The sequence below is a fragment of the Rhinoderma darwinii genome, chromosome 6 (assembly GCF_050947455.1).
Source record: "Rhinoderma darwinii isolate aRhiDar2 chromosome 6, aRhiDar2.hap1, whole genome shotgun sequence".
NCBI lineage: Eukaryota > Metazoa > Chordata > Amphibia > Anura > Rhinodermatidae > Rhinoderma > Rhinoderma darwinii.
The window spans coordinates 21,625,497-21,643,581 of NC_134692.1; the positions used below are offsets into that span (position 1 = coordinate 21,625,497).

The window sequence follows — 18,085 nt, forward strand, 5'->3', positions numbered from 1 at the left end:
AACAAAAAAACTAGTAGGTAATAAATACATTGAATCTCCAGTATTAAACATGTACCTTCTAGATTTTATCGTCCTTAAAGGGTAACTAAACTTTCAAAAAAAACTTTGAAAGGTTAAAAGTGACAGGTCAAACGTTTTTAGAAAGTTTAGTTACCCTTTAGAGGAGTATTCTACTTTGTACAATCCCTTTTTGTGAGAAGGGCACAATAAGGATATGCTGATCACAAGGTTTACCGCTACTGGGGCCTCCAGCAAACAGCTGTATTCTGTGGGGAAGCCCAATAGCAAGTATTACATTTCCCTGCAGCACCACCTCAGGGTAAATGATGAACTGCACAGTTCCCATTGGAATTAGTCCTCCAGAATGATAGATGCTCTTTGTATCCATTCTCTGCTCTGGCTAATAGTAAAGGATCCTGAATGGAAGACCTATTTAATTCCCAAATTTGAAAGATGGGTAAATGTTGCTGTATAATTTATATAAACAATAGTGTTTTACTAAATACAAGATGTACACACCAAAGAAGCAGCTCTTAAAGCTGCTATGGGGCCAGGAGGGAGTGTTGGCCCTGTTCCTATGGGCAGTGTGAACCCCATCCTGTTCTAAAAACAGGTTTGCTGGTCTGGTGTAAGTCAGTACTAGGAAATAGTCCCTGTTTTTGCCATAGTTTATATGATGGTTATTGTAGAATTAGTGAATATTATATTAAATACTGTACATTAATGTCACATGGCATCATTTATGTCTATGTATTTGATATGACTGATGGTAGGTGCATATGTCTTCTATCACATTTCTGGCGGTTTCGCCTCTCTGTATGCATCTTACTTTGGCTCTCTCAAGTTGGACTGCAGCTTGCTGTTCTCTCTCTTGGCGTATTGCTTCTCTGTCTTCTTCCAGAGAGACATCAGAATCGGATGGTCTGCTAGTGTAAGAATCTGCTGATCCCTAGGAGACACAGAACGGGAATTAGGTCACTTAGAAGATGCAATGGTATCATATATATTATACTGGTTACAGGTAATACAGGTTAAGGTCAATTTCCGACAGCGTATTGCGGCTGCTGCTGAAAACAGAGAGAAGTGGGAGTACACAATGTACCGTCAATGGTTAATTTATTGATTTCAAAGAACAACCAAAATCCTTCAGAAAAAGAGCTTCTCTTCGCATCTGGTCTGGATATGAGAGGAGTTTCCAATAGCGGCCCCTCAATTAGCTAACAATCCCTTAATAAGTCCAATATTGTCTGGTTCAATAGAATAAGGCCTCATATACATGGCGGTGCCGTGTGCAGGAGGCTGTATGGCGGCACACAGAGTCCGATATGGTGCTTTTGTAAGCCGTTGGTAAGAAATGGCCGTTGTTTTGTTGCAAGAATTAACAACAAGCCCAGGTATGACGCAGACAACAGTCCTTTATACTAAAAGGTGGTACAACAAATCAGGGGGGGGGGGGGCAACAGACTTCACTCCGGTGAGAGGCATCGTGTCTTAAAACTTTTCAATATTAACAATGGTGGCTCACCAACTCATCCCTAGACAGAGCTTTCCACTTCTCCCTGATACAGGGCCTGCGCCCTTTTCCCACTCCAGGCCCTCTTCTCTTAGGTCTTCAACTTGCAGCCTGCGACCGCTCCCGCCACTCTCCGCTCCTGTGGCCTCTAACTTGTTGCGCCGTTGCAATGGAGCTCCTGCCCATGTTTGCACCATAATGACACTTTGCGGGGAGGCTCCCTGGGAACTCCACCTACCGTATTAGTCTTTCTCTTTGTCTTTACTCCCAGGTGTTTCTCACTTACTTCCTAGAGGCTGCTATTTAACACTTTATTGGCTATGCCCAATGTGAGGCATGCAGCGTACCTACGCTGGTTGGGTCCCCACACCATTGTTGGCACAGTAAATTACATTAGAAAATGCCTTCCAGGCCATCTTTTTCCCCGCGCTGCACCCAGACAGAGCACATTACAAATGATAAATAAGCCACCATTGCCTGTAATAAAAAGCATATACTAATGAAATAAAACAATCACAATTACATATATAAGCCATATCAGCAACAGTCCAACTCCAGGATCTGAACCTGTGTGGAAAAACGAGTTAAATATACACAATTCTATAATCTTAAAGGAACAGTAGCATCTTCACTGGGGTTGGGCCGCTCCATACCCTTACACTTCATCAGGTGCTGTATGTTGGAGATGTTCTTTCCCGGAAGTAATGTTTATATGGGGGGGATATCTCTGTAATACGGCATGAGATTAACCGCCATCTACTTCCGTATGAAATCAGAAGCATACAGAGATAGTGTAAGGCCCCATGCACCTCTATGGGTGCCATATTACGTCTCCATACAAAACACCTTGTCGCGCCAGTCTTACAAAAGCAGCAGAATCCGGAATGTTAAGAACAATTTCCATAGACCAGTTGAGTTGCTGTAATTTAAGAAACTCTATCTGGTGCCTGTGCTGCATTATTCAATCACTATAGTTACAGGAAGAATATTGCAGTGAAGCTGCTGTATGTGTGTCATCTCAAGTCTCCCTGGGACTTCCAGAACTGGCTCACATTTCACAGAATTAAAGGGAACTTGTCAGCACTGCTTTATTGGATTTATATACCTCAACATTGTGCCCTATATACAAAACAAACAAATAGGGTTCCTAAGAAGCCCCGTTCTCCTGGGATAAAGCATCTTATTGGTTTTTCCACTGCAGATACCTGCAGGAAGGAAACTGTCTTGGATCAAGCCCAACCGTACTAGGTGCCACTCTTCTGCCCGGTCTTTCAGCAGCTTTCTTGCATTTCTCTATATTGGAAGCAACCAGGACCAGTTGTAGGCGGTGGCAAATTAGGCAAATGTCCTGGGTCCCCGTTTACTGGAGGATCCTCGAGGACGGGAGCAGCTTTATTTTGGGGCTATTTTGGGCACATTTTTGACTGGAACAGGGCGGGGCTTAAAATGTTACTCAACTTGGGGTTCAAATGTTCAGAACTATTCACATAGGTCATAGAAAACAATGTAAGCACCAATAAAAGCTGTAGGTAGATAGCCCTTTGTGTCTGAGCCTAGACACCATGAAGAAACTTCACCTTTTACTTACTTGTAAGTACGATGGCAGAAATGCTGATTGTTACCCAGCTTTCCCAGAAAGAGAACTCATAAATGTCTGAAGAGAATTTTTAACATGACAGCAGCAGAAAACTCAAGAACTTAAAATAAGGAAATGCTCCTCAAGTTTAAAGGGGTTTTCCCATTATGATTATTTATCACCTATCCACAGAATAGGTGATAAAGATCTAAATCGGTGGGGGCTCGAGCGCTTGGACCCTCACCGATCATGAGCTTACCTTGCCATTCCTTAGTAATGGAGCGGTACCACAACTCTTTTCATTGCTATGGGGCTGCCGAGCGCTATCTTCCTATGGGGTTCCCAGGGTTGGGAAGGTAAGCCCGGTCTCGTGATCGGTGGGGGTTCCGGTGATCGAACCCACACCGATCAGATATTTATCACTTATCCTGTGAATAGATAAGAAACACAAAAGTTTGAACAGCACATTCCAGCAAAATGAAACAAAACGTGTATGCAGGTGCAAGAACGCCTGTGACTACAATTTATACAGCACACAAGAAAATGGCGGCAGCACACTGCGAACACCAATGTAACCTAAACCGCTAAATATGAATAAATATGCATTGCTGCTGACTCTTGTTACAATAGTGAAGTTCTTAGCGCGCATTTTGATCAAATTATGTGAGCCCACCTACCACGACAAGGCGCCCTCTATAAGGTGGGTCCCTAACGCTGCTCATACACCCAGGACTGGGACTAAACTTACATATATTTGGGATGGTAGGAACCAGCATTAAACGAATTAAAATCACCCAGGGCAGAATGGGATGAGTGCAAGATCAAAAACTGGAGGCAGTCACTAACCCCACATATATGAATCACATAAACAACACAAAAGTTTGAACAGCAAATTCCAACAAAATGAAACAAAACATGTATACAGGTGCAAGAACGCCTGTGACTGCGAACATACAGCACACAAGAAAATGGCGACAGCACACTGCGAACACCAATGCCACCTAAAACACTAAATATAAATAAATATTCATTGCTGCTGAATCTACTTACAATAGTGAGGTTCTTAGCGCACATTTTGATCAATTTGTGTGAGCCCACCTGCCATTTTCTTGTGTGTTATCCTGTGAATAAGTGATAAATATTGGTTATGGGAAAATCCACTTAAGATGGACTAGGCCCTAGGACCAAATACACGCCAATAATGCCTTCTCTTTGGAGTCCTATGCGCCACCACGATATATTATAAAACCTTTTCTATAGAATAGGATGTAGTGTATGTAGTACAGTGTTATCACCTTAGTATGTAACATGTCCTATCCACTGACAGTCCGTAACAATAGGTTAATGTTAATATTCTGAGCTAAAGACATATATTACATAATCTTTCTCATTCATTTCCAATTTGTTACTAAAAATGTTAGCTGGCTGTCAGACGACACATAGAAATCATGGGGCACCATAGCAAAATTTATATTGAGCCCCACTCCATACACTGAGCTGCACCAAATGTACTACACAATTATTAAGGTTAATGTCCGTAAATCTGCTTTTAGATACTAAAATTCTGAGATGATTAATTTCATCTGTATAGGGCCCTGTTTTCCTGATTTGATAAATTTTGCAATTCTGGCTGAATGCCGCCACCACTAGGGGGAGCTATATGCATAGGGATTTATACTAATATGAACTCATGGGGAGCTATAGGAATCTGTATGCAGTAAACTTCCTCTAGTGGAGGTTGCAGGTATCCAGAAAATATATATATATTTTGCAAACTCTTCTCCTCTGTTCTACTTACAACAGTCCTCATTTATGAGTAACTATGGGCTGGTTTTGGTATCACAGTTTTATCATTTATCTAGTCAGTGTATGAGGTCTAAAGCATCTAGAGCTGAAGCCAAGGTAGCATGTGGGCATCACACGGTTGGCTCACACCAACCTTTGTAGCTTCACTCTGGGGCAGATACACCATATGTTCAACCTGTGCAGCTACACAGGAACCCTGCAGGCAAGAAGGCCCGCTGCTACCGTAATGAAAATAATAGCGGTTCCCACTGTCTGCTAGATCACATGTAAGTGGCCACATTCGTTCCTATTGATGTCTTGGAATTACCAGTGGATTGGTACAGGTTTTTCTAGAGCCATGATTAAAGTGGTCTATGGCTACCATCAGGGGTGTAACTAGGAAAGACTGGGCCCCATAGCAAACTTTTGACGGGGGCCCCCCTCCCCTATAGTTTGTCCTACAAAAGAGATGTATCCCCTATCCACAGGATAGGGGATACATGTGTGATCGCTGGCAGCGAAAGTCCCCCGAAGTTCTCCATGACAAACCTCGGACTTCCGGGATCTGCGCAGTTCAATAAAAATGAAAGTAGCGCTGGTCACGCATGCGCACAAGAGCGACTGGTGCACAATTAATTTCTATGGAGCACAATTATATTTCTGATGGACTTTTGGTCCCCAGTTCTCCTTATCGCTGGGCGTCCCAGCGATCCCACATGTATCCCCTATCCTGTGGATAGGGGATGCATGTCTTTTGTAGGAACAACCCCTTCAGTGGTGTCACGCTGTAGCAGCCATAGCTGTTGCTAGCGGAGCCTCTGGCCATGGGGGGGCCGTGCCGGCGGGCGGCACGGGCCTCCTCATGCTGCGGGCCCCATAGCAGCTGCTACGGCTGCTACAGCGGAAGTGATATCACAAGTGAGTTTCCATCAGGTAAGCTGCTGTGACATCAGGTGTGTTTCTGTCAGGTAAGCTGCTGTGACATCACAAATGTGATTCCATCACATAAAAAGCTATAACATCACCAGTGTGTTTCTGTCAGGTAAGCTGCTGTGACATCACAAATGTATTTCCATCACATAAGAAGCTATGACATCACCAGTGGGTTTCTGTTAGGTAAGCTGCTATGACATCACAAATGGCTTTCCATCACATAAGAAGCTATGACATCACAAGTGGGTTTCTGTTAGGTAAGCAGCTATGACATTACAAATTTGTTTCCATCACATAAGCTGCTGTGACATCACAAGTGGGTTTTAGTCAGATAAGCTGTTGTGACATCATACATTTTAACTTTGGTAAGCTACTGTGACATCACAAGGGGGTTTCAGACAGGTAATGTGGCATCACAAATGTGTATCACACAGATAAGGCTGTGTTCACATCTGCACTGTAGAGTCTGTTAGGAGCCCCCGTCGCAGATGCCATAAACAACGCCTGAAAAAAACATGACGGAAACCCAATAGAACCCATTAAAGATGATAGAGTCTGTCGGGCGCACTGAATTCCTTTTTTCTGCTCCTATGATGGAAAAGAAAAACAGAATTCATAGCGCAGATGTGAACAGAGCCTAAGCTTCTGGGATATAACAAGTGTGTTTCAGTCGGGTAAGCTCAGGAGTGGACATACCATTTACACATTTAAATTAGTTGTTGAACACTAACCGGTCTGACCAACCTAATCTGTTCCCCCACTCGAAGGGCTGGATTTATCATGAGGAAGTGCAGTAACAGTATACAATATCTACAGGATATACCTGACCAAAAAAAAAAAAGACGCCACCAAGGATGGGAAGGAGGAAAAACCCTCATGTCCCAAGATGAGCGGTTTGTAAACCAACACAAAGAAGGGGCCCTAGGTCGCCTCGCCTATTGGGCCCCTCTATCTTCTAGACATGCTTTTGCCTACTTTCAATAAACTTCAATGTTGAAATATATTAAACCAGATTTGCAATAAATGTTCTCTACGGTTCGAATAAATAAATAATTCCAGAGCGCTGCATGGCACCGGGCCACGTATGGAGGCTGGTACGGGATGCCCACACATCCAGGTTGTAAGATGTTATAATACTCAAGATTTTAAGTTGTAGACATTAGAGATTTAAGAGAAGAAAGGATGTAAGCCGCTCTCGACATGAGCCGCCATACTACACACCTATAATTTCACGCTGAGTGTGTTTGTGAAAACGACTTTCAGAAAAATGCAAACAGCTTTACAGCGTTTAAGTGAAAATGAAAACCGTTAACCCCTCGGTGTCAGATGTAGCGCCAGATCTGTGTCATGTTCACTGATGAGTCCTGTCGATCAGTTTTAATTGATATCAACATTATAGATATTGTGATTTCAAAGGCGTAACTATAGGGAGTGCAAGGGCTACAGATAGTCACACCCAGGCCTTTATGCCTAAGGGTGTCCAAGGGCCCTTCTGCCCTTTAAGAGGACAGCCGTACCTGAAATGGAAAGTGACGGTTAAAGGGCCCCAGTCAAGGTTTTGCCTCAGGGACTTTTAATTCATGCCCTATCCTAAGCATAGGCCATCAATTTATGATTGGTGGTTGCCCGACCCCCGGGACCCTCACTGGTCGGCAGAAGGAGCTGAGACGCCAAAGCCCCTATATTGTTTATCCAGGCACAGCAGTGTACATACAGTGGCCAGTACCCCAACCCATTCAAGTGAACGGGGTTGAGGTACAGTACCAGCACTGCGGCCCCTTCATTCTGCTGAACAATTGGAATCCCGGGGGGGTTGAGTCCCCCATTAATCATACATTGATAATATGAAGTATACGTCTCTCCTTTAAATGTTCCATTCCTTTTGAAACCACTTCTGGCTTTGGCCCAAAAATCGGCATAAAAATCTGCTAAAAATATGCGATGTGTGATCCTGCCTGGGGATATAGTAGCTTTATCAACTGGGGATATAGTAACGTTATCAACTGGGGATATAGTAGTTTGGTTCTCACACTGCTTTCCAAGAAACAGATACAACTTTAAAAAAAAATCTGGCTGACTAGAATAATTTTGACAAAAGAAGACGATTTATAGCGGGTTTTTTTATCATCTGACATTGAACAAATTAGAGATCATTGCTATCACTAGGCTAGAAACTGGACCTGCGAGTCTGATGAAATCACAGTCCACAATCTCTAAGACCTCATGCACACTAATGTGTTTTTGTCCCATTCATTTCTATGGGCGAATGCACGCGACTGTGGTTTCCACAGTCCGTGCATTGCCCGGGAGCCTGGACCGCAAAAAGATAGGACACGTCCTATATGAGCCCATTTTGCGGTCTTGGCTCATTGAAATTAATGTACATGGCCATGTGCACGGCCCGAGATTTGCGGGCGGCCCGCGGATGACGCCCTGCGGCCGTCCGAGCCGCAAATCACTGGGCCGTGCACACCACTACGGTCGTGTGCATGAGGCCTTAGTATTATTGGGCAGCTGAATTAAAACGCAATCTTTATTAGTAAATATAAAAACTCAATAAAATGACAAACACAAAAAAGATAAAAATGCGCCGGTCCGTGGCCTCGGTGCGGGAGGACCCACTGTTACAAATTTCTGTGGTCCTTTCCCTGTATCAAGCTTGGGAGGCTTTATTTTCACCCTGATAGATAGTTTACCCTGCAACACTGAACCTTCAGACCTCAAACGCCCTAATATTTCTCCTTACGCGTTTTGGATTATACATCATTACATCCATTGAGTAATACAGTGCAGCTACTTAAAAGGGTATTCTCAACTTGGACATTTATGGCATCTCCCCAGGATATGCCATAAATGTCCCATAGATACAGGTCCCATCTCTGGAACCCGCACCTCTAGAACGAGGACCCCTGACCCCTTCCTACCTTCCTCCGCTGTTGCTGCTCTCCCGCCACTGAGTTACGAGGTGGCAAGGGGTACAGAAATAGCCGAGCTTGCTCAGCTATGCTTTATCGGTAACTCCAATTGAAGTGAATGGAAGTTACAGAAGCAGATGTGATGGCAGGAAGGAGGTGAAGGGAAAGTGAGCCCTAATCTACCCACCGCCCTGTCCCTGCCTACTTGCAACGACCCGCCCTAGGCGACGAGGTACAACTGGGCGGCGGTCCCTACGCTGTCTAAGTGCACAGGAAAACAAACAGGGAACACGCAAGGGAAGGGGCAGCAGCCACGGAACGCCACGAGGAAACGGAGCGGCGAACGAACAGTCAGGACCAGGACGAAGTGAGTAACCCGAGCGGGCACGGAGACAGAAGCAAGCCAGGGGCAAAGCAAAGCAAAGCAAGTCAAGGAGAACTGCAGCAAGGCAGAAGCACGGCAGAAGCAGGCTGGAGCAAGCAGCAGTGGGGCCAGGAATCCAAAAGAATAACAAGCAATGAGGAAGAGAAAACTGCAGGTATAAATGGACAGGGGGCGGAGCTAACTCTGACTGACCAGGCCGCGATAGGCTCTCCCACTCCTGAGCCTGCCACCCTGATTGGTGGGAGCCGGTGTCAGTCTAAGAGGTCTGGCCTCAGGTGTCGACTGATTAACCCTGGGAGTCTCCACAGACGTAGTGCCTGGCAGATCCTTTACAGTACTCCCCCTTTTATGAGGGGCCACCGGACCCTTACTAAGAGGACCCGGTTTAGTGGGGAAGAGAAGGTGGAACCTCCTGACCAATACCCCAGCGTGAACATCTCGAGCAGGTACCCAAGTCCTCTCCTCCGGCCCGTATCCTCTCCAATGGACCAGGTACTGGAGGGAGCCCTGGATCATCCTACTGTCCACAATCTTGGCCACCTCGAATTCCACCCCCTCAGGGGTGAGAACGGGAACAGGAGGTTTCCTAGAGGGGGACCAGGACGGGGAGCAGCGTTTAAGGAGGGAAGCATGAAAGACGTCGTGTATGCGGAAGGATGGGGGCAGCTCCAGACGGAAGGATACAGGGTTGAGGACTTCAATGACCTTATAAGGCCCAATAAATCGGGGAGCAAACTTCCTGGACGGGACCTTAAGGCGCAAGTTCCTGGACGACAACCAGACCAAATCCCCGACGACAAACCGGGGGTTAGCAGAACGTCTACTATCCGCCTGAATCTTTTGTGCGCTCTGGGACGCCTCTAGGTTCTTCTGAACCTGGGCCCAGACAGTGCACAGTTCCCGATGAACATCCTCTACCTCAGGATTATTGGAACAACCAGGGGAGACGGAGGAGAACCTTGGGTTAAACCCGAAATTACAGAAAAACGGGGAGACCCCTGACGAGTTACTGACCCGGTTATTCAGGGAAAATTCAGCAAGGGGAAGGAATGAGACCCAATCGAATTGACAGTCAGAGATGAAACACCTTAAATATTGTTCCAGGGATTGGTTGGTCCTTTCCGTTTGGCCGTTAGTTTCGGGATGGAAGGCGGAGGAGAAGGACAGATCAATCTCCAACTTTTTACAAAAGGCTCTCCAAAATAAGGAAACAAATTGTACCCCTCTGTCCGAAACGATATTGACTGGGGCCCCATGGAGACGCAGGATGTGTTTCACAAACAAAGAAGCTAACGTCTTGGCGTTAGGTAGCTTCTTAAGGGGCACAAAGTGGCACATCTTGCTGAAGCGGTCGACTACCACCCACACCACCGACTTGCCCTGAGATGGAGGCAAATCGGTGATAAAATCCATGGAGATATGGGTCCAAGGTCTCTGGGGAATGGGCAAGGGACGTAGTAGGCCCGCAGGTCGGGACCTAGGGGTTTTGGACCTAGCGCAAACCTCACAAGCGGCGACGTAAGCCCTAACATCTTTAGGCAACCCAGGCCACCAATAGTTTCTGGTAATGAGGTGTTTGGTGCCCAAGATGCCAGGATGACCAGATAGAGCGGAGTCATGGTTTTCCCTGAGTACCCTCAGCCGGTATTGCAGGGGAACAAACAGTTTGTCCCCAGGGACGTTCCCGGGAGCTGCACCCTGATCAGCCGCGATATCAGAAGCTAAATCAGAATCCGTGGCAGAGACGATTATACCAGGGGGTAAAATACAAGCGGGATCCTTCTCGGAAGGAGGATTGGCCATGAAACTACGTGACAGAGCATCAGCCTTAATATTCTTGGACCCAGCCCTATAGGTAACCAAGAAATTAAATCTGGTAAAGAATAGTGCCCACCGAGCTTGTCTAGGATTAAGCCTCCGGGCCGATTCTAGGAAAACCAGATTCTTGTGATCCGTAAGGACCGTTACCTGGTGTCTGGCCCCCTCCAGGAAGTGCCGCCACTCCTCAAAAGCCCATTTAATGGCTAGAAGTTCGCGGTTGCCAATATCATAGTTACTCTCCGTGGGCGAAAACTTCCTAGAGAAGTAAGCACAGGGGCGGAGATGGGTGAGGGAGCTGGTACCCTGGGACAAGACGGCCCCCACTCCCACCTCGGAAGCGTCAACCTCCACAATAAATGGCTCCTCTTGGTTGGGCTGAATCAGCACGGGGGCCGAGATAAAGCACTTCTTGAGAGTCTCAAAGGCCTGGACGGCCTCAGGGGGCCAATGGAGGACATCAGCACCCTTGCGGGTAAGGTCCGTAAGAGGCTTAGCGACGACCGAGAAGTTGGCAATAAATCTCCTGTAATAGTTGGCGAACCCTAAAAAACACTGTAACGCCTTAAGGGAGGCAGGTTGGACCCATTCCGCCACAGCTTGAACCTTGGCAGGGTCCATGCGGAATTCATGAGGAGTGAGGATTTGCCCTAAAAATGGTATCTCCTGTACCCCAAAGACACATTTTTCAGTCTTAGCAAACAGATTATTCTCCCGAAGGACCTGGAGCACCTTCCTGACATGCTCCACGTGAGAGGACCAGTCCTTGGAGAACACCAGTATGTCATCAAGGTACACAACAAGAAAATTACCCAGGTACTCTCTCAGGATTTCATTAATAAAATTCTGGAAGACAGCAGGGGCGTTACACAACCCAAAGGGCATGACCAGGTATTCGAAATGACCCTCGGGTGTGTTGAACGCAGTTTTCCACTCATCCCCCTCTTTGATGCGGATAAGGTTATATGCCCCCCGTAGATCGAACTTAGAAAACCATTGGGCTCCCTGAACCTGATTAAAAAGATCCGGAATTAAAGGAAGTGGGTACTGGTTCCTTACAGTGACCTTATTCAGGTTACGATAATCAATGCACGGCCTAAGACCACCATCCTTCTTCCCCACGAAGAAGAAGCCAGCACCTACAGGAGAAGTCGAGGGGCGAATGAAACCCTTGGCCAGGCATTCCTGGATATACACCCTCATGGCTTCACGTTCAGGACATGAAAGATTAAATATCCTACCTTTAGGAAGCTTGGCACCAGGCACCAAATCGATAGCGCAATCGTAATCTCTATGGGGGGGCAACACCTCGGAGGCCTCCTTAGAAAACACATCGGCGAAGTCCTGAACGAACTCAGGAAGCGTGTTTACCTCCTCCCGGGGAGAAATAGAGTTAACAGAAAGACATGACATAAGACATTCATTACCCCATTTGGTGAGATCCCCAGTATTCCAATCAAACGTGGGATTATGCAACTGCAACCAGGGAAGGCCTAAAACCAGATCAGATGATAATCCCTGCATCACCAGTACAGAGCACTGCTCCAAATGCATGGAGCCAACCAGGAGTTCAAAAACAGGAGTATGCTGAGTAAAATAACCATTAGCAAGGGGAGTAGAGTCGATTCCTACTACAGGGATAGGATAAGGTAAATCAATACAAGGCATCTTTAGAGACATAGCAAATTCCACAGACATGATATTAGCAGATGAGCCAGAATCCACAAAAGCACTGCCCGTGGCAGACCGGCCAGCAAACGAGACCTGAAAGGGAAGCAAAATTTTATTGCGTTTCACATTAACGGGAAATACCTGTGCGCCCAAGTGACCTCCCCGATGATCACTTAGGCGCGGAAGTTTTCCGGCTTCTTATTCTTGCGCCTGGGACAGGTGTTCAGTAGATGCTTGTCGTCCCCACAGTAGAAGCAGAGACCGTTCATTCTGCGAAACTCCCTACGTTGTCGAGGGGACATGGAGGCCCCGAGTTGCATAGGTACCTCCGAGTCCTCCGTGGAGGGGCGAGGAGGCGGGACCTCGGGGGGGATCGCAGAAAAGTCAGAGGGGAGCACACTGAAGCGTTCTAGCTGACGTTCCCTGAGACGTCGGTCAAGTCGTACTGCTAGGGCCATAACCTGGTCAAGAGAGTCAGACGAGGGGTAGCTAACCAGCAGATCCTTCAGGGCGTCAGATAATCCTAACCTAAACTGGCACCTTAGGGCCGGATCGTTCCACTGAGAAGCTACGCACCACTTCCTAAAATCAGAACAGTATTCCTCAACCGGTCTCCTACCCTGACGTAAGGTCACCAACTGACTCTCGGCTAAAGCAGTCCTGTCAGTCTCGTCGTAAATGAGTCCGAGGGCAGAGAAAAAACGATCAACAGAGGAAAGTTCAGGGGCGTCAGGAGCCAAGGAGAAGGCCCACTCTTGGGGCCCTTCCTGGAGTCGGGATATGATGATACCCACCCGCTGGTTCTCGGAACCTGAGGAGTGGGGCTTAAGGCGGAAATATAGTCTGCAACTCTCCCGGAAGGAGAGAAACGTCTTACGGTCCCCTGAAAACCGGTCAGGTAACTTGAGGTCGGGTTCTAGAGGTGAGGTGGTGCGCCCAACCCTTTGGGCCAGGGCCTGGACCTGTAGGGAGAGGCCCTGCATCTGCTGGGTCAGGGTCTCAAGGGGGTCCATGATAGCGACAGCGTAGGAGAAATGGTAGACTAGGTAAGGGCTTGTTATTCTGTGATGGCAGGAAGGAGGTGAAGGGAAAGTGAGCCCTAATCTACCCACCGCCCTGTCCCTGCCTACTTGCAACGACCCGCCCTAGGCGACGAGGTACAACTGGGCGGCGGTCCCTACGCTGTCTAAGTGCACAGGAAAACAAACAGGGAACACGCAAGGGAAGGGGCAGCAGCCACGGAACGCCACGAGGAAACGGAGCGGCGAACGAACAGTCAGGACCAGGACGAAGTGAGTAACCCGAGCGGGCACGGAGACAGAAGCAAGCCAGGGGCAAAGCAAAGCAAAGCAAGTCAAGGAGAACTGCAGCAAGGCAGAAGCACGGCAGAAGCAGGCTGGAGCAAGCAGCAGTGGGGCCAGGAATCCAAAAGAATAACAAGCAATGAGGAAGAGAAAACTGCAGGTATAAATGGACAGGGGGCGGAGCTAACTCTGACTGACCAGGCCGCGATAGGCTCTCCCACTCCTGAGCCTGCCACCCTGATTGGTGGGAGCCGGTGTCAGTCTAAGAGGTCTGGCCTCAGGTGTCGACTGATTAACCCTGGGAGTCTCCACAGACGTAGTGCCTGGCAGATCCTTTACAGCAGAATAGCACAGCGAGCTACGCTTTTTCCCTAGCTCCCGAGTTACGTACGCAGAGTAGCTCGCTGTGCTACGCTGTTGACGTAACTCCCATTCACTTCTATACGAAAACACAGTAGCTCAGCGAGCTCGGCTGTTTACGTACTATGGGCAACATCGTAACTCAGTGGGCTGGGACCAGCAACAGAAGTTAGGTCGGATTCAGGGGGGACCAGTATCTACCCGGTATTTATGGCATATCCTGTGGATATTAATAAAACCAATATACAGTATATAATTTTTTTAAGTTTAGCTTCTTATTATTTGCACTTTTAACAAAAATTGGAACAAGTTGGGCAACAATGGCAAAATATTTCAGGTGTATTCACACAAACGCTGCGGTTTTGCAAAAATTCCTGAAAAAATACAATATTACTGCGCCATGTGAATACATCCATAGGTCTTTAACGTTAGGTTGGTAGGTATTTACTAAGTCATAGCTTGAATCTTCAAAGCAAAATCTGTACCAGAGCCAGTGGTGTATATAGAAGAGAGAGAGGGGGCTCCATAGCAAAGAACAAAATGACCCCCCCCCCCCCCATTATAATGTCAGGATTTGCAACCAATGACAAAAGGGCCCGGATGTTTGTCTTTTCCTCCATATCCTTTCCATGAGCCTAAGGGTGCAGTCACATGTGGCAGACTTTGTTGCAGAAATTTCTGCCACTGAAAATCAGTTCCATCCATCTGAAGGGGGTTGTTTCTGCAGCAGGTGCATGGATTTCTACAAGTTCTATTCAGATGAATGGAACAGATTTTCAGTCACAGATATTTCTGCAACAATATCTGCCTAGTGTGACTGCACCCTTAGGCCCTTTCACGATACCCTTGTTTGCTAATAGTACAGTTATTATGGAAATAGGAGTCCTACACGGGGTATCGCCACTCATAAGCAAGGGGGATGGGACTGACCAGCCATCTCCTCGTTCCAAAGGCCCCATGGTCTTCCCCTTGACCAAGACCGCCCAAATTGCATTTAGAATCTTGCTGTCCACTACTACAGTTAAGGGGACTTTGGGTTAGGAGAACCTCAGGCACCAGAACTAGGTGAACCCACAACCCCTGCCCCCCCCCTTCCTATTGCTATGCCACTGGTTAACAGACAGGGACTATTGCAGGGACAGTTTTTCCCATACTGTAAGAAGATAACAAAGTATAAAAACTCTAAAGAAACATTGCTAACATAGACAAAGAACAATCCAATTTATGTCGATCTCGGCATCATTTCTACCGTGTCCTAGTCAGCCTATCAATACACGGCCCACCTCCACCCCCTCATTTCATCAACATACAATCCTCCAGAGATTACTGCCCACTCTGTCCAAACAACATCAGCAGCGGCGGCGGCCGCGTACTGTAAGTCACTAAGAGATGGCTCATTTAAAGTCTTTCCTCCTATTATTCTGCAAATGTCTGCTTACATAATGCATTGTGTTCATCTCTCAATTCATCATTATTTTTCTAGATTTCAAGGCCAGGATGCATACTGCCTTCGTTTTACGTCTGATAGAATTTTAACCACTTCACTCCTTAAAGCTGGATGTAATGGTTCCCTCAATCATTTTCACACTCTTTGTAAACACTGATAACATCGTTTGTGACGGAACTTAATTTACTTTTAGCCAATAAAACAAATAAGTTGGCAACACACTCAATAGGTTGAACCATTGTATGGATTGACCCAGTTTGCTGCGCTGGCCCTACATACCATGGCCTTGGCAGAGTGGCTTGTTCGTGCCCTCCCAGCACCCTTGTCTCATGCCCCGTCAGCCTCCCTCTAGCTAGGTCCCTGCCATGGTGTCGCAAAGGAGGAGTTGCGTCATGGATATGACTTTTCTGAGACACGGCCATTGGAAGGAGAGTCACAGTCCCCCCCTAAGTCAATGGAAGTATCACACAACATTACCATTACCTGCAGGAGTGGCCTGACACAAGTGCAAAACCCCTTTAATATGTTGTCTAGTTTAGAAAACCCATTTAGAAATACAATATTCTGATTGGGAGTCCTGAGAAGTGCTTCGTTCAAGACTTTTATCATTTAGTTGGAGTGGAGAATGGCTAACAATGGACGGAGCATTGATTTCAATGGAAATTGTGTAATGCTTCATTTCTCCTGCGGAGGGGCTGCAGAAGAACTGAACAACTTGCTTCCAGGTTCCTCCACAGATCACAACTAATCACTGAGGCCCCCAGCAGCACAATTCAGCCTTTGATCAGCTTAATGTCAAAAGTGAACAACCCCTCTAACCTCTTACAACTGTAAGGGCTTATTCAGACGACAGTGAAAGTGACGGCCGTTTTTTTTTTTAACGACTGTCACACGGCTGCATTAAAATTAATGCTTGTCTATGGGACTATTCACACGGCCGTTATTTTAACAGACCGTGTGAACGGCCCGGGAAAAAATAGGACATGTCCAATTTTTGCCCGTTTTCCCGAATACCTCAATAGACTCAAGTCTATGAGGGATCCGTGAAAACGGATTTGACACCCGGTCGTGTGAATATAGCCTAAGTTGGACATTGTCTGTATGTAAACAAGAATGTTTCCATTCACTCACAGCAAGTACAATTTTTTTAGAGGGTGAAGGAATAAAATACAACGTTTATTAGAATACTGCTGAACTTTTTATAATTTTTTTCAGCAGCTGGTGCATATATCACTCACATATATTTTTAGAAGTGTTTCTGCAGGGTTTCCATAGTGTAGCAATGATGAGGGAACATCATCACTGGACTACTTGTCAGTAATTCCATTAGGGAACAATACAGTCAGCCTTTTCCCACCTCGATATGGTTGAAAACAGGGAACAATTGAGTAACATCAATAGCAAAGCATATGGTGACAAGACCGGCTGCATGATAAGTGTCCCCAGGGGCTATGACTATTTCAGCTAATGACAGAATAACATTGCGGCTGGAGATACCAAAATGTATAGAACCTCCATTACATGTAAACAGATCGAGGTCTGTGGATGCAAAATACTGGCGCAGAGTTACTAAGATGTCCAAGATTTAGACATCATAAACCTAGGCCGGACAGTCTGAAGATGCGCCAAATTTGTCTCAGTCGTGCACTCTGTATGATAAATTTGGCGCATCTTCCTAGACACATTTCTCTTCCTTATATAAACTTTTGGTTGACTTCGGCCCCATGCACACGACCGTAGTTTTCATCCATAATTACGGATCAGGTAATTACAGATGAAATTGCGGACGCATTTATTTCTATAGGCCACGGACACATTTTCGTATATTTACGGATGTATGTCTGGGCCGTAGAAATGATCCGCAAAATATAGAACATGTCCTATTCCTGTCTGCAAATTGCGGCATGAACTGGCCCATAGAAGTCTATGCGCGGTTCTGCAATGGCTGTGCATCCGTATTTGTGGACAGTAAAAGCCCTAAGGGTATGTTCACACGACCTCTTTTCAGACGTAATGGAGGCGTTTTACGCCTCGAATTACGCCTGAAAAGACGGCTGCAATACATCTGCAAACATCTGCCCATTGCTTGCAATGGGCCTTACGATGTTCTGTGCAGACGAGCTGCCATTTTACGCGTCGCTGTCAAAATACGGCGCGTAAAATGACGGCTCATCAAAAGAAGTGCAGGACACTTCTTGGAACGTTTTTGGAGCCGTTTTCTCATAGACTCCTATGAAAACAACTCCAAAGACAGCCGTAAAAAATGCTGCGAAATACGCGAGTTGCTCAAAAAACGTCTGAAAATCAGGGGAAGTTTTCCCTTTAGGCTGGGTTCACACGACCATGTTACGTCCGTAATGTACGGAACGTATTTCGGC

At 46.5% G+C, this 18,085-nt stretch overlaps 1 protein-coding gene across 2 annotated transcripts in view; it reads right to left on the reverse strand.

Moving 5' to 3' along the window:
- Positions 1-18,085, reverse strand: part of CACNB4 (calcium voltage-gated channel auxiliary subunit beta 4) — a 97,702-nt gene that overhangs the window by 27,185 nt on the left and 52,432 nt on the right. For both annotated transcript variants that reach the window (XM_075829277.1, XM_075829278.1), the window contains one exon: positions 830-949. In XM_075829277.1, the coding sequence (XP_075685392.1) occupies positions 830-949 (120 nt within the window). The remainder of the gene's footprint in view (positions 1-829; positions 950-18,085) is intronic.